Raw genomic sequence first — 20784 nt, forward strand, 5'->3', positions numbered from 1 at the left:
TTAAATAACCAAATGATACGGATCAGACATTTAATGCAGCTCTATTAATGCCTATTACTCAACGAGTTACTCTGTTGTCTTTTCTCTCAAATGATCAGTTAAGTCAGCAAATCTATTTACTAAACAATTATAAAGTCTTATATAAAATATTCTTATATTTCTTGTTGAAATCCTTAACTCAATCTCCTGATTAGATGGTAAACTTCCATGTAGTAATCCCTAATGAATTTCAAGTCTATGAAAATTCATAGATTAAAAAATGATTTGATGCCTGGCTCTGTAGACTGAGTATCAAACAAGCTGCTTTTAAATACTTCAGGAATTCTACATATTATTGCCCATGAAAAACTTTCCTGGACTTCATCCACCATATCAGAAGTAAATAATCTTTCACAATTTTAGGTAGTCATATGTGTTCAACATAAGGATCTTTTAAAGTCTTATACAGCAGGATCTGTAATTTTGGAAATATCAACAAAGCCATTTCATCATATCTAAATTAGTTAAACTCATAACCAAACAGTTAAATTCTTTTAACTGAAATATTGGACATAATGTTCCGAAAATGTGACTATTAGTTTTCCGTGTCAACATCATAATCTTTGTTTTATCCAAATGTAGTGGAATTCAACAGATCTAATTCAAGCTTCATTTAGAGTTTTCTACAGCATCATATGATTTTCTTTAACATATAAGGGCTGATAGATTTTTATATTGTCAGTAAATTTTTATAATTGACAGCTTTCAGACTTAACAATGTCATTTATTAAAATGTTATGAGTAACCCTCTTTGGAACTGACTAATACTAACTTTTTTCCAGCAGCAAGGAAAGATTCCAGATCTTAGGCATGCATTAAACATATCAGTCAAGGGAAATGACACCACATTAGAGAGACCTTAAATTATAAATGGTGGTATACCTGGCATACCAACAATTCCTGTTGCTGCTTTACCATTAAGATTTTTATTTGACAGTTTGACAACTTCCATAGTAATTTTAGGTGCTTTTAACTCTATATAATCAGTGCACAATGTCCATTCAAACCAGTAGCGGCACCTGATAAACAGTGCATTCTAAATTTATGGCAAATTTCGACAGGATTTACAATAAATAAGTTGTCGCCGAAAACAAACTTATTGTTTTCGGCGACAAGCAAACTTATTGTTTTCGGCGACAAGCAAACTTATTGTTTTCGTTGAAGCACGAGGCATCTTAGAACCTTACGGTAGCCCTAAAAATATTTTGAGGTTTTTGAGTGATGACCCTGAAAAAGGCCGTTTTTATGTTAATGAAGTAGCTCTGAGAAGATATGCTGAGTCCGGTCGCTGGTCTCCGTTGAAGTAGGCTCGGCCCGTTGGATGGTAGTCGGAGAGTTGTGGCTCGTCCATCGAAATCGGACCGTGCTTTCCCTCAGCGGTTACTGGATCTTTGTTACAACATCCGCTGTAGCTGTAGTGGTGGGCCCAGAGCCTCGCAGTGTGAGGTCGGCGTCGATGGTCTTCCATTGGCGAGGCCGAGATGGTTCTTCCCAAGCGATGCTCGTCCGGCTTCTTCTTTACCGCTATGCCTCCTGGCGCTAGCGGGCTTCATCCTGGGCCAGCCAGACCCGCTGCTTGGTAGAGATACTGGCATCCGCTGCAAGATCCCACTGTGGGCCATCCAAGGGACTTCTTCCTTCTTCTTGGTGTGCTTCGCGAAAGAGTCCGTTCGCACTTTGTTGTGCCGTGCTTTTACAGTCGTCTTTTTTTTTTTAATTTTCATGAGTAAAAGTTATCTATAATAATATTTTGATAGAGCAGACCTCTGGATGATAGAAGTTTGCTTACTATGAAAATCTTGGATATTTGCTGGAATTTGTCTATTGTTTTAGGCTTTAAGAATAGTTTTAATTACTTGTTTTTGAATGGAACGGATTAAATTTTAATAAAAATCCTCAGAATGTCTCCAAGCAGTAATACCTTTTCTTAAGAGTGATTCAAATAATTTGTAATATACAATTTTTTAAATATAATTAGGGAAATGAAACTATAGATGAAACATTTTACATTGTTTACTACACAATCGATCAGAAATAACACTAATTTCCTCAGACTACGTAAAAAATTCATCAATATAAATGCCTAAATACTTACGCTCGGATTCATATGCTACAACAGTACAATTGTAGGAAGGTGGAGAATTTTGGAACCAAATAAAAGTTAAGTGTTTTTAAAAATAATTTTTCTTTAATTTCTGAATTTTGGCAACGGATTTGCATTACAGCCGTCTTTCCTTCATTAATAATTACGCTTTCATCATGAGCCCAGCATAACAATGCATCAAGATCCTTTAGCGTGTGAAATATAGCACATTCATAGTACGCATCTGCTATGACTAAAGCAAAAACATCAACGAACTGGTATAACCTACAAAATTTTTAAAATCTATCGATACCAATTAATTAATTAAATATAACAAAGGTCCTAAGATAGGCCGTTGAGAGACTCCGGAATCTACATGAATTTTATGACTCAGTTTTTAACCAACTTTTACACAGAAATTGCGGTCAGATAAATATCTTTAAAACCAAATCAGCATAAGTCCACCAATCCCGATTTCTTTCAATAATACTAAATGAGAAAGGACATTCAATGTTTAGAAAAATCGGTAAGCAAATTTAATAATAATAAAAATAATAACAACAACAATAATAATAACAATAATAATGTCCTGAGGTAGATAATCCCCACGTCCAGAACATAACATCTACGTTCCACGTCCAGGGCGGCAACAGCTGTACTTACGTACAATACATATAGCTGGCTAACGGGGTTCCGAGTAAATTCCTCGGATATGCATTTTCTTTTTGACCTGTATCCCTCTTCAGGTCACCAGACGGATTGTATTTTTCGGTCACCTGCAGGATATGAACAGTTAATTGATTTGGAAATAGACTCACACCATATTTATACCTGGTGATGTGGCGGCCAGGGTCAATGTTATTGCAGGTGTAACGGAGACCCTTCCGTTGTCCACATGCCCACTGTGATGGCAAGCATGTAGCAATGCTGCCCATGTATGTCGGTGCATGGGAGCTCTGAAAGCTTCGGTGAATAGGGACCTGGAATCAGTGCAGAGAATGCGCATCGCTCTCTGCCAGGACATATGCCGGTTCCACCGGAGTACCGGATCGGACCTCCAAGGTTGGTAGCCCTGGACTGGGGGTGTACCCCGGCGGCTAGCCTTGCTACAGAAGGAATAAACACAAATGAATATACTTGAACAATCAAACGTGGCAGAGGGTGCACGTAAACACCCTCATTTAGAAACCGCCGATTCACCACAAGCGAAGAGGAAAAAAGCAAGGAGTCAGATAAGATTAGAAAAGATCCTGATAGAATCAGTAGAGATTTAAGAAGAGCTTTATTTGGAAATAATGTTCCCAAACCAAGACTTTTTATCATTACGAAAGAGAATGGTAACTTCCAAAAGGTTAGTCCATTCTTAATCGCTAGAGAGATTGCTAATTGTGCTGGTGGTCCTGTCAAGGAAATCCGGAAGACTTTTAATGGATTGCATGTCGAAACTATCAACGAAATTCAAAACCAGAAAGTCCAGGCATTGAAGAAGATCGGTGAATTTGCGGTGTCTGTCCAACCGCATAGCACCCTTAACACACCCAGAGGAGTTGTTGTTTGCCGTGATCTTCTAAACTGTACAGAAGAAGAAATAGTACAGGAAATGTCTAGTCAGGGAGTGACACTTTGTCGCAGACTTACTATGAGAAGAAATGGTGAGATTCTTCCTTCGGCCTCACATGTTTTGACATTCAATAGGCCTAATCTTCCTGAAAAGGTACGAGCTGGCATCCATCGGGTTGATGTACGGGCATTCATAACGCAGCCGATGAGATGTTTTAAGTGTCAACGTTTTGGACACACTGCAGCTAGATGTGAAGCGCAGGAAATATGCATATGTGGAATGAAAACACATGAGGGTGATCCATGTAAAGACCCTCCAATCTGCATTAATTGTAAAGGGCACCGCAACTGTCGATCAAGGAACTGTCCCGTATATAAATTGGAAACGGCCATTCAGGAAGTTAAAACGCTTCAAAAAGTCAGTTATCCTGAAGCGAAGAAAATTGTCAATTCACGAACATCTCGACCATCGACTACATATGCAGAAGCAGCTGCTGCTCCTTCCATATATAAAATTAACGTGGAGCAGTCGCTTCATACGACGGCACCAAGTCTTGCGACAATGATAGAAAGAATCATTGATTCAAAGATTGAGTCGACTCATCGGACGGAAAAAAGTAAACATGAGAAGGCTCATTCCCGGACTGAGGTCGTTGACATAAGACACGTACCAGCGCAACCTAAAAAACTGTCAAAACCTGCGGTTATAACGCCACCAAATAAATAAATAAGTAAGACGTAATGAATAAAAATTTTGATTTATCTGGCAAAGACAAAAAGATCACTCCGTCGTCGAGTAAGAAGACTAAGGAAACTGTGACATGAGTTCAGGAAAAATCTGAGTTTACCGGAATGGAGGTGCTAGTCATTATCGAGAAAGCACCAGACACAGACGATATACAAACTGTACCAATAGAGCCTCCAAAAGCTCAAAGAACAGCTTCGGTGAGAGCGTCTATTTCAGCTGGACCCAGCACTCCCTTAGAGATCGAATCCAGCTCATCAGCCGCCGAAAGTGCATCGCTTGCTAGTTTAGATTCCATAGCAACGATGCTAACAGCACCAACGAAGCTTTCATCACCTGATGGAAGTCGGAGAACATCATCGGTATCAGAAAGAGAAGAAGATGCCATGTCCGAGGCCTCAGACACACTATCATCGGAGGTTGAGGCCGTACGAAGAATGGAAAGGCGGTGCAAGAAAGGATGGCCGAAAGGAAAGCCTAGGCGTTAAAAATTAGGTTTCAAAAGTGAAATGGAAATCGGAAATTATGAACGTTTTTCTTAATTTTTTTTTTTTGAAGCGTGACGGGGCTAATGACCAAAGTAGTCGATGCCCCTATAACTACAAAATAATAATAATAATAATAATAATAACAATAATAATAATATTTACATTACAGTTTCAACGACAGATATCTGGCGAGAGCTGTATAATATTAATTTAATAGCACTGCAGATATGTAGCCGAGAAGGAATAAAGTCAATGAGAAAGCACAATATTGATGATGGATATATTATAAATATTAGTAGGTAAGATAAATTTATTTATGGAATTTCAATAATTAGATATTTATAAATTTAAAATAATATAATATTTAATGCCCTAAATCAGTACTTACCATTGATTCAAGGAATTAAAATAAACAAAATATTTTATGTGGAAAAATGCCCTGACTTGCCATATTTTCAACAAACATTTTTTTTTTTTCAATAATAATGAATAACTTAGGAATGGACTGAGGTATTTTAGTGAGATTTGATTTAAATTTATTTAACATCTTCAAAATAAATTTGTTTGAAAATTTTCCTTCGAAATTTTTAAATTCATGGCCGCTTAAATTATTTAATCGTTATTAGCTTCCTAAATATTAGTTTCGTCAAGTACTAATAAAATGTCGTTAAAAATATTATTGTGAACAAAATGATGCATTATTTATTAAAATACCAAGTCAAACTGCTAAGATATGGCAGAAATTTAAAACGAGACTTCAGTGAATGAAAAAATAATGCAATCTGAAAATATTGTGCCTGTTTACACTTTAAGGAATAAAAATCAATTATTACTTAAATTGTTTAGATATCAGTTTTTCTTGAAATGTTTCTGCTTTTTGAAAAATGGAAATTTATTCCCTTATTGAAATTCAAATTGTAGATCTTATGAACAGATTGGTAGACTGCAATCAACTTGAAACCTGTATTGAAAATCTTTAATAATCACGGTTTGCTTTAATGTTGTATGAATGATTAAGAGAAATTGGAAACTTTACTTCTAAAGTTCATGATCAAAGAAACATGTTAAGTACAAGGAGTACTGGAATTTGAAAAAGCAAATATTAGAATGTACTGAAGATAACACAAGAAGGGTTGTTGTGTGAAAAATGATTGTATGACTGGAGAATTCTTTAGAGCCAACAGTTGCTATCGAATCATTTACAGAGAGTACATGTCATATAATGGATTGACTGCCAAAATTAGTATTTTGTGAAATAATTTTACAAAACTGACAACTAATACGAAGTTCTCATCACAATATTATGCTCTGATGAAAGTGGATTCAATTGAAATGTAATCATCAAATTTCACAATAACCAGCATTGGGTACAAGAAAAAATCTTCATCCCCTTATGCAGTCAAGGTTTCAGCAATCATTTTCAATACATGTTCAGGCTTGAATCACAGGTAATTCATAAATCGGTTAATGTATATTGCCAGCACGACTGAACAGTGAACATTATTAACATTTTATAGAACACTTCCTATTGAATTATTTAGGTGAAAAAATCCCTCAGGTAATTACTAATAACAGGTGACTGTTGAAATGGACTAACAACAGGTGGATTCTGCACTGTGGTACCCACCACAATTCAGCATCAATATCCACCACTTTCTAGACAAAGATAGATTGATTATACAGTACTAATAGCTTGATTTGTAAGCTACCTTATCGAAATCAATATATTCCAACCTTTTGGAACATAGAAGTATCATTTAAAGTACACCACTACTCACTCAAAGTTGAAGATTTTCAGCAGAGAATTAAAGAAAATTTCTACATATCGTAGCTTCACCAGGGATATTTTTTTTAAAGAATGAAGCAATATAATGTTAAATAGTTTTGGTAACCTAATCAGCAGCAGTACATTCAATTTTTGGAAATGAAGTGGACTTTCAGACTGAAGTAAAGTTTGTTAATAGATATAATACGCAATAAAATACCTATCAATATTCTAACCATGAGTTTGAGTCATAAAATGAATTATACTTTTTTCTGAATTGAAATTAAAATAAAATAAAAAGATAGAGAAGACTAAAACATACAAAATTCAACGGTGCAATACTTTTTCAATGTTTTCTTACTTATAATTAAATTAGTAGTTGGTATTATGATTTGGGCTCTCATTATTAATTTATACTGTTTAATTAAGTAAATTTTTTTTTTCTGGCAAGTCATTGTCTAGAATAATCATTGTTAAAATGGTTATAATTAATTTACACAAAAGCTAACATTTTTTAAATAATACTGATAATGGCAATATCATTAATTAACAAAAAAATATGGTAACTTAGTGTGTATAAACATTTTGTAAAGCGTGAAAAATTAACTAAATGACAATAAAAACCATTTGATGTTCAATTTTTATTAATGTAACAAATAATCAAAGCACATAAATATTAAGATTATTCTCATCAAACATTTTTGTATGTTTTTTAAACATAATAATAATCAAATCAAGAAGTGCATTCCTTTTCTTGCATTAAATGTGAAGCAATGAGTATGTTGTTTAATTTGTGATAAATATAATTATTATTAAAGGAAAACATAAAATTTCATGTTAATAATAACTGTAACTTTATATTAAAGCTTTCGCTTCAGCAACTACATAACCCCATTATTAAAATTGCAATTCGGGAAAGAAATATAAATATCAAATCCAATCTTTCTGGTGTAGTGTTAGCATCTTGGCCTTTAATCTGAAGGTCTAGGCTTGAATCCCAGCAGGTAAGGCAGTTTTCATACCCTAAAAAATTTCCATTTCATATTCCCATACACAAGCTTCAAGCTTATATGGTGAATTAATCATTGAAAAACAAATTGAATAATGAAATTTTGTTCTCAAATATTTTATTCATGAGGTAAATCTAAATTCATTGGATATTGACTTTTACCTAATAATGTGGTAGGTATTCCACGTAATAAGTTGACTGTAAAATTTGTTTTATATTTTAGCAATAATATTAAAAAATTATTGTTTCAGAAAAATGAATGCAGTAATAAAGAAAAGTATTTATTTGAATTTTGCAGCTTAGCAGCACATATGAGTACACCAATAGCTGGCTTCGTACCATATTTTGTTTCAAAAAAAGCAGTTAATACAATTGGGGAAGGTATACGTGCTGAACTTGGACAAACTAATTCCAAAATTCGAGTAACAGTAAGTTTCTATTTTAATAAATTTATAAGAAAATACATTATACATATTATATGGGATTCTGTTATCAACATTTATAATTTTGCAGGATTTACATGTTTAAAATTAACAATGTATATGTAATGAAGAAATGGATAAAAACAGTATAAGTAATATTTTTCTGAAATTATTATAATTACATTTTATAAGAATCTTATATTTACATATTCAGTGCATAGGACTACCAGGTACTGCAGTCAGTTGAAACAAAATTTTGAAAACTATCAATAATACGTAACTGATGGAATAACAGCAGAATTTTCATTTCAATATACTACCGTTTACATCTTCCTAGTAATTATGATGCAAGGCATACATCAATAATTAAAACTACCTGCTAATAAAAGTGACTTGCAACAGTAAAATATTTATGTGTATTAGCTTCAAATGAGAAAGGGGTCAGCCATTTTGTAAGTGATCTTGTTACCATTTGCTATCCTACTATCATATAGTATAGGAAATGTTACAGTTACAGCAGTGAATGAAAATAAATTTTTCTTATGAAATTAATCCTACAAACAGGACAACACCATTCTTTAATGAACATTACAACCAACTTACCCAGATGTATTTTACATTCAGTTGTGGTTTTTTTACAGACTGGTGATATCACTAAAATTATTTATTTCTGGAATGTTATAAAACATTTGCTACTAACAACTCCTCTTTTTCTGTTTAGCATCTAGAACCACTGTATTACTTCAGAGGATGATGTTTGAATGTAAATGAAGTGTAGTCTTTGTACATCTCATGGCAGTTACCGGAGGCTAAACAGGAAAACGAAAGGTTGACCATTCCTGAGATGTGTTGTTAATTGAGATCCAACTACCAAAGAACACCAGTATCCACAATCTAGTATTCAAATCTGTATAAAAGTAACTGCCTTTACTAGGCCTTTAACCTTAGAACTCTCGACTTCGAAACCAGCTGATTTGCAATAATGAGTTCACCACTAGACCAATCCTGTGGGTTTTGCTACTAACAATCAAGTGAGAAATTAATCACCTTTATGTGCATAACACATACTAACATAGACTTTATTTGTGGTCTTTATGTTTATATGCACAGTTCCTTGCCAATTTGTTGATAATATTAATAGTAATAAAAGTTTCAACCAGAATAAAAAAGTTTCAGTACCTGGATTTCATAGTTTGTTATAACATTGATCTCCCTTTTAATTTTAAAATAATTCATATATAAACAACCATGTGGAAGTACAGCAAATGGCAAACAATATCAAAAAATGAATCAATTTTATATCCTGTTGGTGCACAAATCTTCTTACATGAAATTACTCTACAGTTATTTTTATTTTGTGTCATATAATTACCAGCAATAAAGTGGATGATCATCTTAAATTACCACTTGTGTAAACACAATGTAAAAAAGTTTGATTAGTGTTTAATTCATGGATTTCAAATAGTATTTTTTAGCAAATTAATTGTATGTTATGTTCTTTGACATCAGACTATTAGCCCTGGACTGGTTAGAACAGAGATACACGAGTTATCAGGCATTACACTCCCTCCTCATGCGGCCAGATTGGAACCATCAGATATTGCAAAGACTGTAGAACTTTTGTTGCAATTGCCATCTCATGTGCTTGTATGTATCAGATATTATACTTACATTTTAAGAAATTATTTAGAACTAACTACTTTATTTAATTGAATTATTACTAATATTAATAAATGTATTGTGTATATATCATTTTATTTTATTATTTCACAAACCAAACTATTTTGCGATAAAAAAAATTATGCAGATAAAATTATAACCAGAATTATGCAATTAGTACTCACAAATTATTCATAACCAAAAAAGAAAAAAACAATTATAGTTCATCATTCTTTTATTTAATATGCAGGTAACTACTGAGTAAATTAAAATATTACAATGTTAAGTTTAATATCTTCGTTTATTAACAAAAATATCATTAGCAAAAAGTAATATTAACATCAGTCAATAGTATGTTTTTATGTAGAATAATAATAAATTGTACTTTCCTAATAACTATAAAAATAAACCACATTGAAATTTTGTAATCTGGATGAGTATAATGCAAGTAGACCACCCATCAAGAGTTTTGTTACTAAAAAAAATCGAAATGATATAGTTATTTTTTAAGTAAGAAGTTGAATGTAGGTCATTTGACTCTCAACATAAATTGTTAGTGTAAAATGGATATTGACTATAATTTTAAAATACTTTACATTATTTAAATATAATTCTTTAATAAGTGAATTAATACCATACTCAGTAACTAGTTGCTAATTAATTTTGTCCAGTGTGTTGTTATGAAATATCACTAATTGTATTTCATAATTGGCAGCAATGACAATTGTGTAATTCATTTTAAACATTTACAACTCACATGTAAATGATAATAGAGAGATGTGAGAAGTGGTAGACTACTGTTAAAGCAGCAATATACTGATCAACATCGAGTTCCACAAATATGTCAACTGTAGATAAATTTCAGAATGGTTGTTACTTTCAATATTGTCATCATATAAAACTTTCAATAAAATTCAAAAATTAATGATTTAAAGGTAAGATGTATAGAAAAATATACATTGGCTGATTTAATAAATATTACTGGACTCTATAACATTAAATTCAATAATTTTTTTTTTAATATTAATTAAAACATTTATTTATTTATGTGATATTAGCTGCTACTGTTATTGTATCTAGTATTTCATAAAACTATAATGGTGAATGTTTTAAAGAATCAAATTTCTGTGAATGTCAAATTATTTTTATACTAATATATATATATATATGAACATGTTCTGACTGCATCAATGCCCAGCAAAAACTACTGAAAATAAATTGATGAAAATTTGTATACATGTTTTTATGATGACGTACATACTAACAAAAGACTTTTTGTGTTTCCAAGTTTAATGGGTTAACATGGAGCAGCAATGAAATTTACTTTTTTCTTTAATTTTTCTGTAACAAATGACAATATCACCTTATTTCTGCTGTGTGTAATCTTCATGTGAATATATAAAACTAATTTCTAGTTTTTTTTTGTAATTCCGAGTTTAAAGGGTTAAAATGAATTTTGGATTTTTTTTAAAACCAGCTATTTTTTTTTTTTTTAATTTCTTTGTAATAAATGAAGCTATCAACTTGATTTTTGTTGTGTTTAATTTTCATGTAAATATCTAAAAAATAATTTTTAGATTTTTTTTAAATTCAACCTTGAAAGGGATGAAGAAAGGTGAAAATAATTTGAACAATGATTGCAAGTTTTCCACATTTCCAACTATAATATACTAGATACTGGCTAGATTTGAGATTGCAAATACTCTTCAGATAAATAACTAAATGTTATTTTTCTGCTTTTTAAAACGGAAAATTGGCGGTTGAACTCACATAGCCACTGCCACTGTTAATTTATGTGCGATGTGAGTACTATAACTGCTTCCAGTTACTTGACTAAAACACATAAAATAAAAAAATTGACTGCGACAGAAAATGCAAGTACCCATATAGCACAGGTGAAGCTGTAATGGAAATGCTAATAACAGATAAAATAAAAACCAACATTAAATTGACAAAAAAAGCACAGTAGAAAAACATTTTAAAAACCAATACAATACAGTAAAAGATTATTTTAATTAATGAAAATATATCGATCAGGAACTTATTCAAGGCATTATCACGAATAAAAAATTACAAAATTCAATGAGAAACTGTGTTAAACTTTTACTGAGTAATGGATCTAACATATTCTAATATATTATTTAGCAGATAAGTTTTGAAAAGAAATATTGAAATAGATTTTAAGGTTTTACAAAACTTTTTAAAACTTCAAGCAGTTAGAATAATGATATGGTTTTCTTAGATATATTCAATTGAGAAGATTAAATGAGAAATAAACTATAAAATTATGCATGTGTGCTTGTATTCATCATTGGATTAAATAAGAGAACAGAGAGAGGTCCACTGAAAGAACTATTTACATTGGATGAATGGAAATGAACTCATGTAGCAACCGGGAATTGCGTATCAATTAGCAGGAGAATTGTATGGACCTAGGAAGATATTAAATTTTTAGAAAAGGAAATATTTTAAACCAGATTAAATAGAAACATCTAATTCTTGAAGCGAAAAGAACAAGGTATAACTTTTGATAAATTTCAAAAGCTGCAGATAGACTACACCCAGTATTCTTTAATTACAGCGATGTTGATAACTACAGTGGCAAATGGTTTGGTTAAACATGAATTTTCAAATGGGAATTCAAACCCTTTAATTTTCAAAGATTCTTCGTCAAAGGGAGGTTCCTTGTATTTATTGAATTAACAGGTTGTAAGGAAACCAAATTATTATTTTGTTTAGAACACTTTTTATAACACAGTGTAAAAAAATTCAGTTAACATCATTATATTACATCATTAATTCCTGGCATTATGTTAGCGTTAATTTATTAGAAATTTAAACCTATGTCTAATATAAATATTATTTCATATTCCATGCACAAGCTTTAAGCTTATGAGGTGAATTAGTAAAAAAAGAAATGCAAGTGAAAGGATTAAAAATTGAAATAAAACAAAGATGAATTTGTTTAAAATATACACAAATACATCTATATTTTTAAAATGCATTTGTTTTTAAATACTTATTTAAAAACAGCTATCAAAAGGACTATATTATGTTCTTCTATTTAAAAAGAATGAATTTTGTTGTACTTGATCTCAGTTAATGTATGTGTCATGTAATTGGAATAATAACAAACAAATTTTGATAAATCAAAATATAAACTTAGGAATTCATTTTTATTTTTGGGTTTATTAATATCAATAACTTTTTTCTTTAAATCTTCTTAGTTTGCTGAACCTTTCTTATCCCTATTATTATTATTATGCTTTTACGGTCAACATGGGACCACTTAAGTCAATTTTAGTTAGATCTTTTCTGAGAAAAGCGTGTTATTTTACTATTCCGAGCTACCCAGTATTTCTTCATCCGTTCAGATCTTGCTTTCTTTTCTTCTTCTGTAAACACACTCTTCGTTGTATTTTGTCGTTTGTGTCTTTTGTTTAAATCTAATGTTTTTGTCTTTTAGCTTTGTAATTTTTCCAGTTTTATTCTGTAGGTCAGTCAGGGAAATTCCCAATTCTTTCATATCTTCTCTAATTTCTTTGATCCACCCTACTTCTAGTTTTTGGAACCCGAGCTTTTCAATGATATTTATTGACAGTCTTGTTTCCGGTGTCCTTATGAGATGACCAAAGAAAGAGATTCTTTTTTTCCGCATAGTATCAGTAACATGCTCTATTTCTCGATACACCACCTCATTTGGCACAATCCACCATTGGCCTTCTTTTTGGTGTTTTTTATTGATACACGTTCTGACAATTCTCCTCTCTATTTCCAGAATTTTATCAATTCAGTTTATCTGAGTGATTTTGAAAAGGGTCTCGCTTCTGCAGGTAACTTCTGGCTGAACTACAGTTTTATAATGTTTAAGTTTTGTTTTAGTCGAAAGGCATTTTTTGTTATATGTTGACCAAGTTAATTTTTGGGATTTAATCATTTTATTTTTCCTGTTTTGCCATATCACTTTTTCATTTAAATTATAAGTTATTATTTCCCCTAGATATTTAAATTGATTTACTATTTTAATTTTCTGATTGTTTACCGTAATGTGCTCTATTACCAGAGAATCTATGGCCATTAGTTCAGTTTTTTCGAAAGAGATATGAAGCCCTATCTTTTGTGCTAGGTTTTGAATGCTCATGATTTGTGTTTTGGCTTCTTGAATATTATTTGCTAAAAGAGCGAGGTCATCTGCAAATCCCAGGCAATTTAGTGTGATGGAGTTTTTCTTAGCACCCATTTTTATATTTTTGGGATTTGTTTCATACCATTTTCTCATGACAAATTCGAGGGCACAGTTAAAAAGGAGTGGTGAGAGGCCGTTTTCTTGCCTCAATCCAGTTTTTATGGGGAAGGGTCGAGAGAGTTCACCTCTGAATTTCACTCTGGACTGGATATTGGTTAAAGTTAATTTTATCATGTTTACAAGTTTAGGGTGAAGGCCCAAGTTTCTCAGAATATTCAGCATGGATGGTCGGTGTATACAATCATAGGCCCTTTTAAAGTCGACCAAGGTGATTATTAGTTGTTTTTTTCATCTTTTGTATTAGTCCATCATAAGTTTTAGGGATATTATTTGCTCCGGGCAACTTCTCCATGGCCTAAATCCTCCTTGGTACTCCCCAAGTTCCAGTTCAAGTTGATCTTTGCATCAGTTGTATATGATTCTCGACAGGAGTTTGTATGAGCAAACCAGGAGAGATATGCCTCTGTAGTTTTCCGGATTAGTTTTATCCCCTTTTTATGTAATGGATGAATGAGGGCTGTGGTCCAGTGTTCTGGAAGTTTATCTTCGTTCCATAGATGGCATAGATGTAGGAAGTTTTGACTGAATAAACTGATGAGTGTTTCCAGAGTTCTGCGAAAAGCTGGTCTTCTCCGCTTGCTTTGTAGTTTTTTATTTCATTATATATATATATATATATATATATATATATATATATATATAAGAAAACTACTTATATAAACTACATATATAAGTAGTTTTCTTATCCCTATATATATATATATATATATATATATATATGACTTAGGCTTTGAAATTAGATAAGAAACATTAACTGGAGGTCTGAAATAATTAAATGTAAACGCATATCTATATACAGACATATTTTCTTCCATATTGTCAGATTGTTCTTACAAATAAAAATCAAAACCTATGGTAGTTGTCTGGCCTGGGTGTATTTTCTCTACAAAAATAATCTAAGCTTTTAAGTTAATTATTAAAAAAAAACCATTATAATATATAATCACTTTCTAATCCCTTGTTGAAAAAACCTTTAAGAGAATGACATTTAACTTTCACCATGTTCAATCTGTATTTATTTATGAGTTTTTTCTAATTTGTTTTGTTAAATGTTGTGGTTAAATCCAAAAAATTTTCTTTCTTCTCTCGAATACCACATTCGACATGTTTACGGTCGTCAATTGTATCAATAAAGTAAAATGGTAACTAACAACTGACTGGGTATGGTTAGACTAATTTATTTTGTTAATTGAGATGGTAATGCCTCAGAATAGCTCTTTAACCCAGATTATCATAATATTATTAGTTGACATTTTCTGTTAACCAATATTAAGCTTTTAGAAAATGAGTAACAGTTGAATGAATTCAGTTATCCATAATATGGATATTCAGATCCAATAAAACCAACTACTGGTAGAAAATAAAAGCTTCATACATTCATTATCTGGCCTATTACAGAACATTGACAGCTTTGTCTTAATTTATGATATAGCAATGTATGTCTTCATGTCTGCCTAGCAATCAATAATCATATAAAAATCAGAAAGTGAAAATATTTTTATTCTTTTTACTTCTACACTATAATGAATTTGATGGTATTTTGTTACATTATAGTATATAATAACTACCATAAGACACTAGGTAATATAAGGTAGGTGGTATACACACAACCGAATTATATGTTTAGATAACAATAAAGAAATTGTTTAATGTTTGATTTTTCAGATAACTGAATTTGTGGTTCATCATGTAATAAATGATACAGAAAGTTTAAAAAAAGCAAACAATATGAAGTAGATGAACAGTTGCACTAGTGGACAATGTGACTCGCTTTAATAACCTAAATGGTTCCAGGAAGAGTCTGGGATTTTCAGTATAACAAATATAATAAAATTGTCTCATTATGTATTTTTCTGTAGCATTCGGTTAAATAAATTGAATGTTTTAAATATAATTTTTTTTTTAGTTTTTATTTGTTATAAAATTAGCTCCTATAATCCACGCTGTACATTCCCCCAGCCTAAAAAATTTGTAAGAAATCTACTAGAATTATCATTTTACTACATTCCAAATTTATGATACTATCTCACAATATTGTTGGTCTACTTCCATCACCCCAATACAATTTTTTTTTTCCAAAGAGTCGGAGAAACCCCATTTACGGGCTGACTTGCTACAGGTTCCACAAGATGTTGTTATAATGTGTATATGTGCCTGCACCCTAACGACTAAATCAACTACCTCACCAATTCCCCTCCCGAGACCGCACCAGCAATTAAACATAACACGGCTTCGGGAGGTGCCTTCAGCTGAGAGGAATCCGGAGTCTCCGTGCATAATCACCGTCGCCCATCCACACGAGCGAGGACGAACGGCGGCTCCGCAGAGAGCTATCTTTTGCCCCCCACCATCCAACCATGTTCTTCTGCCTCTCAGAGGACTTAACCTTGTCTGCCCCAATAGCCGGGACTCAGTCTTTTCTAGCTCCCTTCAGCATCGGGGATCTGCGCCGGAACTCAGCCTTTAGCTCGGGGGATGCGGGGTCCTCCTGCTTCATCTACGCCACCCATCCGTACATGAACTGACGGACGGCAGTTCCACAGGAGGCTGCCCTTCACCCCCTCTCTTCCTCATCCTTCATTTTAGCACTTTCGTCACGAATCCCGAAACCGCCTTAAAGTTACAGGTGCTAGAAAGCATTTTATTCATTACGTTATCTACTTTAATATGCCCAGTGACAGCGACGCAGTCTTGTCTTTCCTCCTCCCATCTCCAGCAATGGAAGATAACGTGCTTCGGAGTATCGTCTTGCCGCAGGAGGGCCAGTTAAGGTCATTCGCTCTTCTTCTCCCAAACAGATAGGATCGGAATACCCCGTGCCCGGTTACGAATTAGGAGCCAAAAGTTCAGCTCACCAAACCCCCTCCCGAACCACGGTTCTATTTCCCCAATCAGTGTATGTCCAGCGGCCCTTTCCGGAATCAACGCATCTTGTTTGCCAGTCGCGTACGAGGAAACGCACTTCCTCATGCGTGACTACTCTGAGTACTCCTTTAATCTTCTTACGTAGTCTGCTAACTGACGTAAGGGTATAACCCCCGTGATCACCAGGATCGCCTCTGTAGAAACTGACGTATACGAGGTCGCTATTCAGAGTGCCATCTTCCTCTGCACCACCTCTAGTAGGCGTCTATTACGGTGTATGTTTAATCTTCTATCCCAATCAGGGACTGCATGTACGTACCGCACACGTTGGTACCGCGTATAACCCGCTTAGACTCACGTGGTCCTGTCATGTTTCCTAATAACCTACCTAAACCTTTTTTAGGTGCTCAGTCTTGATTCAAGTCTCCGGCGAATGGATGGTCTTTACCATCCATTCGCCGGAGACTCGAAAGGATCTCCTTTCATCTAGTCATATACCCAGGTACTTTACTGCTCTCTGCGACTGAACTGGATGGTCCACCACCCTGATCGGAATTGGTCTAATTTTGCGTCTGTCAGTAATTACGATCATATTAGTCTTGTCGCGCAAGAGGTAGAGACCTCTCCCCTCCATCCACTCACTTACCCGCTATATGGCTGCTAACGCGGCCATAGCCATCTCCTCTTCCGTCCTCGCCGATACCACCAAAACGTGGTCATCGGCGAACGCTATTGGAGACATGCCGTCAGAATAGTTCATTTTCGACTCGCAGTCGAACACGAGGTTCCAAAGTAGGGGGCCCAGTCCTGATCCTTGGGCACCGCACCTGACATCCGGAACCGAATCCCTCTTTTTCCTATCGTTTATTAGGTTCCTATCTTCTAGGTATCTTTGGACCATCCTCTTAAGATAATATTTTACGTCTCTCTCCCTCAGCGCCTGGAAAATCGATTCCCAGCTGATGGAGTTGAATACGGTCTTTACAGCTAGAAGAATTACTACGGGCCTTGTCCGCCAAGTGCCCACAGCAGCACCGTCCACTAACCTCATAATCTCTCCCACAGCATCCGTAGTAGACCTACCTACTCTAAAGCCGCATTGACTGTCACTGAAATCACTTTTTTACTAATGTCTTCTTCTAGACGTGCCTCCAGCATTCTCTCAAATAGATTTGCATAAGTTATTCGTTAGACACAAGGGCCTACATGCAGACGGGATGTCATCCGCTCCTGATTTCTTGATTAGCACGAGTCTGCATCTCTTCCATAGCTTCGGTATGTAACCATCGATCAGCACCTTGTTCATCACCCTAAGGATCTTCGCAAGGACCACTTCCATCAGTATCCGGACTATCTTCACTGGGATGCCGTTCAGCTTCAAAATACTAAAAAAATGGGTGTAATTTTCATACGTAGTGTGTATTTATGTACTTGTGTTAGCACGTTTGAAGTTTTATAACTTTTGAGTGGATAAAGAGATTTTGATGAAATTTTGTAGAAACTCGTGTTTTGGGTCAATTTTTGGTAACATTTTGGAGTCAATATCTCCATATGGTGAAGAAGGGCAGTTTGGGGAATCAAGACCACTGGGTTGGTCTAGTGGTGAGCGCGTCTTCCCAAATCAGCTGATTTGGAAGTCGAGAGTTCCAGCGTTCAAGTCCTAGTAAAGCCAGTTATTTTTACACTGATTTGAATACTAGATCGTGGATACCGGTGTTCTTTGGTGGTTGGGTTTTAATTAACCACACATCTCAGGAATGGTCGAACTGAGAATGTACAAGACTACACTTCATTTACACTCATACATATCATCCTCTGAAGAATTATCTAAACGGTAGTTACCGGTGGCTAAACAGGAAAAAGAAAGAAAGAAAGAAAGAAGTTTGGGGAATCAGTTTTCTCTAACTTTTGCTAATATAACCCCACTTTATATTAAGCTCTGTACATGCGTGTATGATTATATAACCATTGTTTTTTTTTTAATTCTCCCATAATGGGGAATCCTCGCCAAAAGTAGAAAAAATTATCTGTTTACTTATTGCATATTTTTTAACTGTTATCTTTTTAATATCCTCCTAGGCATAGTAATAGTGCAAGCTAGTCCCCCCCTCCCAAAAAAAAAGAAAAAAAACATTGAGGCAACGTTTGTGATGGGGGGACCATCAAAGTATAAAAATATAGATTTATTTTAATATTTTAAAACCTTTTTTTTTGGATTAATAGTATTAAATGTTACTATTACTTTTAATGGTATTAAAAGTTTAAATTATTACTTTTAGTAATAATATTACAATAAAACTTCATCAAAATTCAACACACAACACCCAAAAAAAATTTCGCATAACGTTTTATTGGTTATAAATTTTTTAGAGAATTTTTTTTTTTTGTTAATTCCTTTTAACATAATAAACATAGAAAAATCAGTAAATTTTCTTAGAAGGTGATTTTTAGAGGTGGGAGAGCAGAAAAAATTAAAAATACACCTTTTTTAAAATAATTTTTTTTTTTATTGTTTATTTAAACATATAATGATAATTTTACAATAAACCTTAAACATAAATTTCCCCATCCCAAAATCGAAACGTTAGGTAACTTATTCATTGATAATTTTATTTTTCCACTATATATATTTTTTTTAATCAATACATGGTCATACAATAATGTTACCGTAATGAAAAACTCGATCGAAAGAAACGCAAAATCGAGAAACGTATGTCTTGGGATAAAAAAGGGGTCTAGGTGAAAAGATAGTAAACTAATGAGCAAAGTCTGTTTACTATGCAGTAATATATATTAACTATTATTTGTTACCTTAAATTTATACATTATATGTTTACATAAAACAAAGTTAAAACAGTTCTCTTTTCCAAAAAATGTGTAAGCAAATTTTTGGGCCGACCTCCGTGGCTGAGTAACTAGCGTCTCAGCATTTTCGGCGGAAATCCGGGGTTCGAATCCCGTTGTTGAAATATTATACGAGATTAGGTTAATAAACAAAATTTTGTTAACCTTTGTTTAAGGTAGCTACAACAGTCCAGTGATAATGATAAATACGATAGCTATTAAATAACGATACTAATGCTGTAAAATAATTTTTTTTAATATTTATACATATTTACTTATTATTCCTTTCAATATACCCCTCCTTTATCTCTACAACGCTCTATGAGAATTTTCCGTTGTTCGAAACAGTGCTAAAATTCTTATTTTTAGAGTTCTTTCATGACGCGTGCCACTTTTTCTTTGACAGCTTCAACGGTCTGAAATCTTGTTAGTTTTAATGCAGATTTTACTTTGGGAAAGAGATAAAAGTCACATGGTGTCAGACATGCGAATAATGCGGATGTTTTAACAATGGGATATTACTAGAAACGTTCTGACCGACAATGCAATGTGAGCAGGCGCGTTGTCCTGATGAAGAACTTGTTTTTCCACAATTCGGGTCGCTTTTTTTCTTATTTTTTCAAGGAGTTAAGCAAGGACCTTGAATAAATACAAAATAGTTAACTGACGGTCAGATGGGTTCAGATTCCCAATTTTTTCAATATTTTTATCCATTTTTGACATGGAAGGCGACCTGGTTGAAGATCATCTTCAACGTCTTCTCAGCCATCTTGTAAATGCTTAAACAACTCAAAAGCCCGCGCACGTGATAAACATTCATTGCCATATACTTTTTTTAATAAAATATATGTTTCAGTAACGGTTTTTCCAAGTTTCATATGAAATTTCACGACAATTCTTTGCTTTAATAAAACATTTATAATTTTTCGGCAAAACAAAAAAAAAACATGTTATTCAAATGAAGGCCACGGCCAGACTAATATGTCTACAGAAACTGGA

At 33.4% G+C, this 20784-nt stretch overlaps 2 protein-coding genes across 2 annotated transcripts in view; one reads left to right on the forward strand and one right to left on the reverse strand.

Moving 5' to 3' along the window:
* Positions 1 to 15964, forward strand: part of LOC142318427 (farnesol dehydrogenase-like) — a 34254-nt gene extending 18290 nt beyond the window's left edge. Inside the window, exons 4-7 of the mRNA XM_075355014.1 lie at positions 5085 to 5214; positions 7988 to 8117; positions 9621 to 9758; positions 15742 to 15964. Of these exons, the coding sequence (XP_075211129.1) occupies positions 5085 to 5214; positions 7988 to 8117; positions 9621 to 9758; positions 15742 to 15813 (470 nt within the window). The 3' untranslated portion in view covers positions 15814 to 15964. The remainder of the gene's footprint in view (positions 1 to 5084; positions 5215 to 7987; positions 8118 to 9620; positions 9759 to 15741) is intronic.
* Positions 15965 to 19945: 3981 nt separating this feature from the next.
* Positions 19946 to 20784, reverse strand: part of LOC142317927 (uncharacterized) — a 29533-nt gene continuing 28694 nt past the window's right edge. The window contains exon 5 of the mRNA XM_075354465.1: positions 19946 to 20022. Within this exon, the coding sequence (XP_075210580.1) occupies positions 19946 to 20022 (77 nt within the window). The remainder of the gene's footprint in view (positions 20023 to 20784) is intronic.

This window comes from Lycorma delicatula, chromosome 1, assembly GCF_047948215.1.
Source record: "Lycorma delicatula isolate Av1 chromosome 1, ASM4794821v1, whole genome shotgun sequence".
In the NCBI taxonomy this organism is placed as follows: domain Eukaryota; kingdom Metazoa; phylum Arthropoda; class Insecta; order Hemiptera; family Fulgoridae; genus Lycorma; species Lycorma delicatula.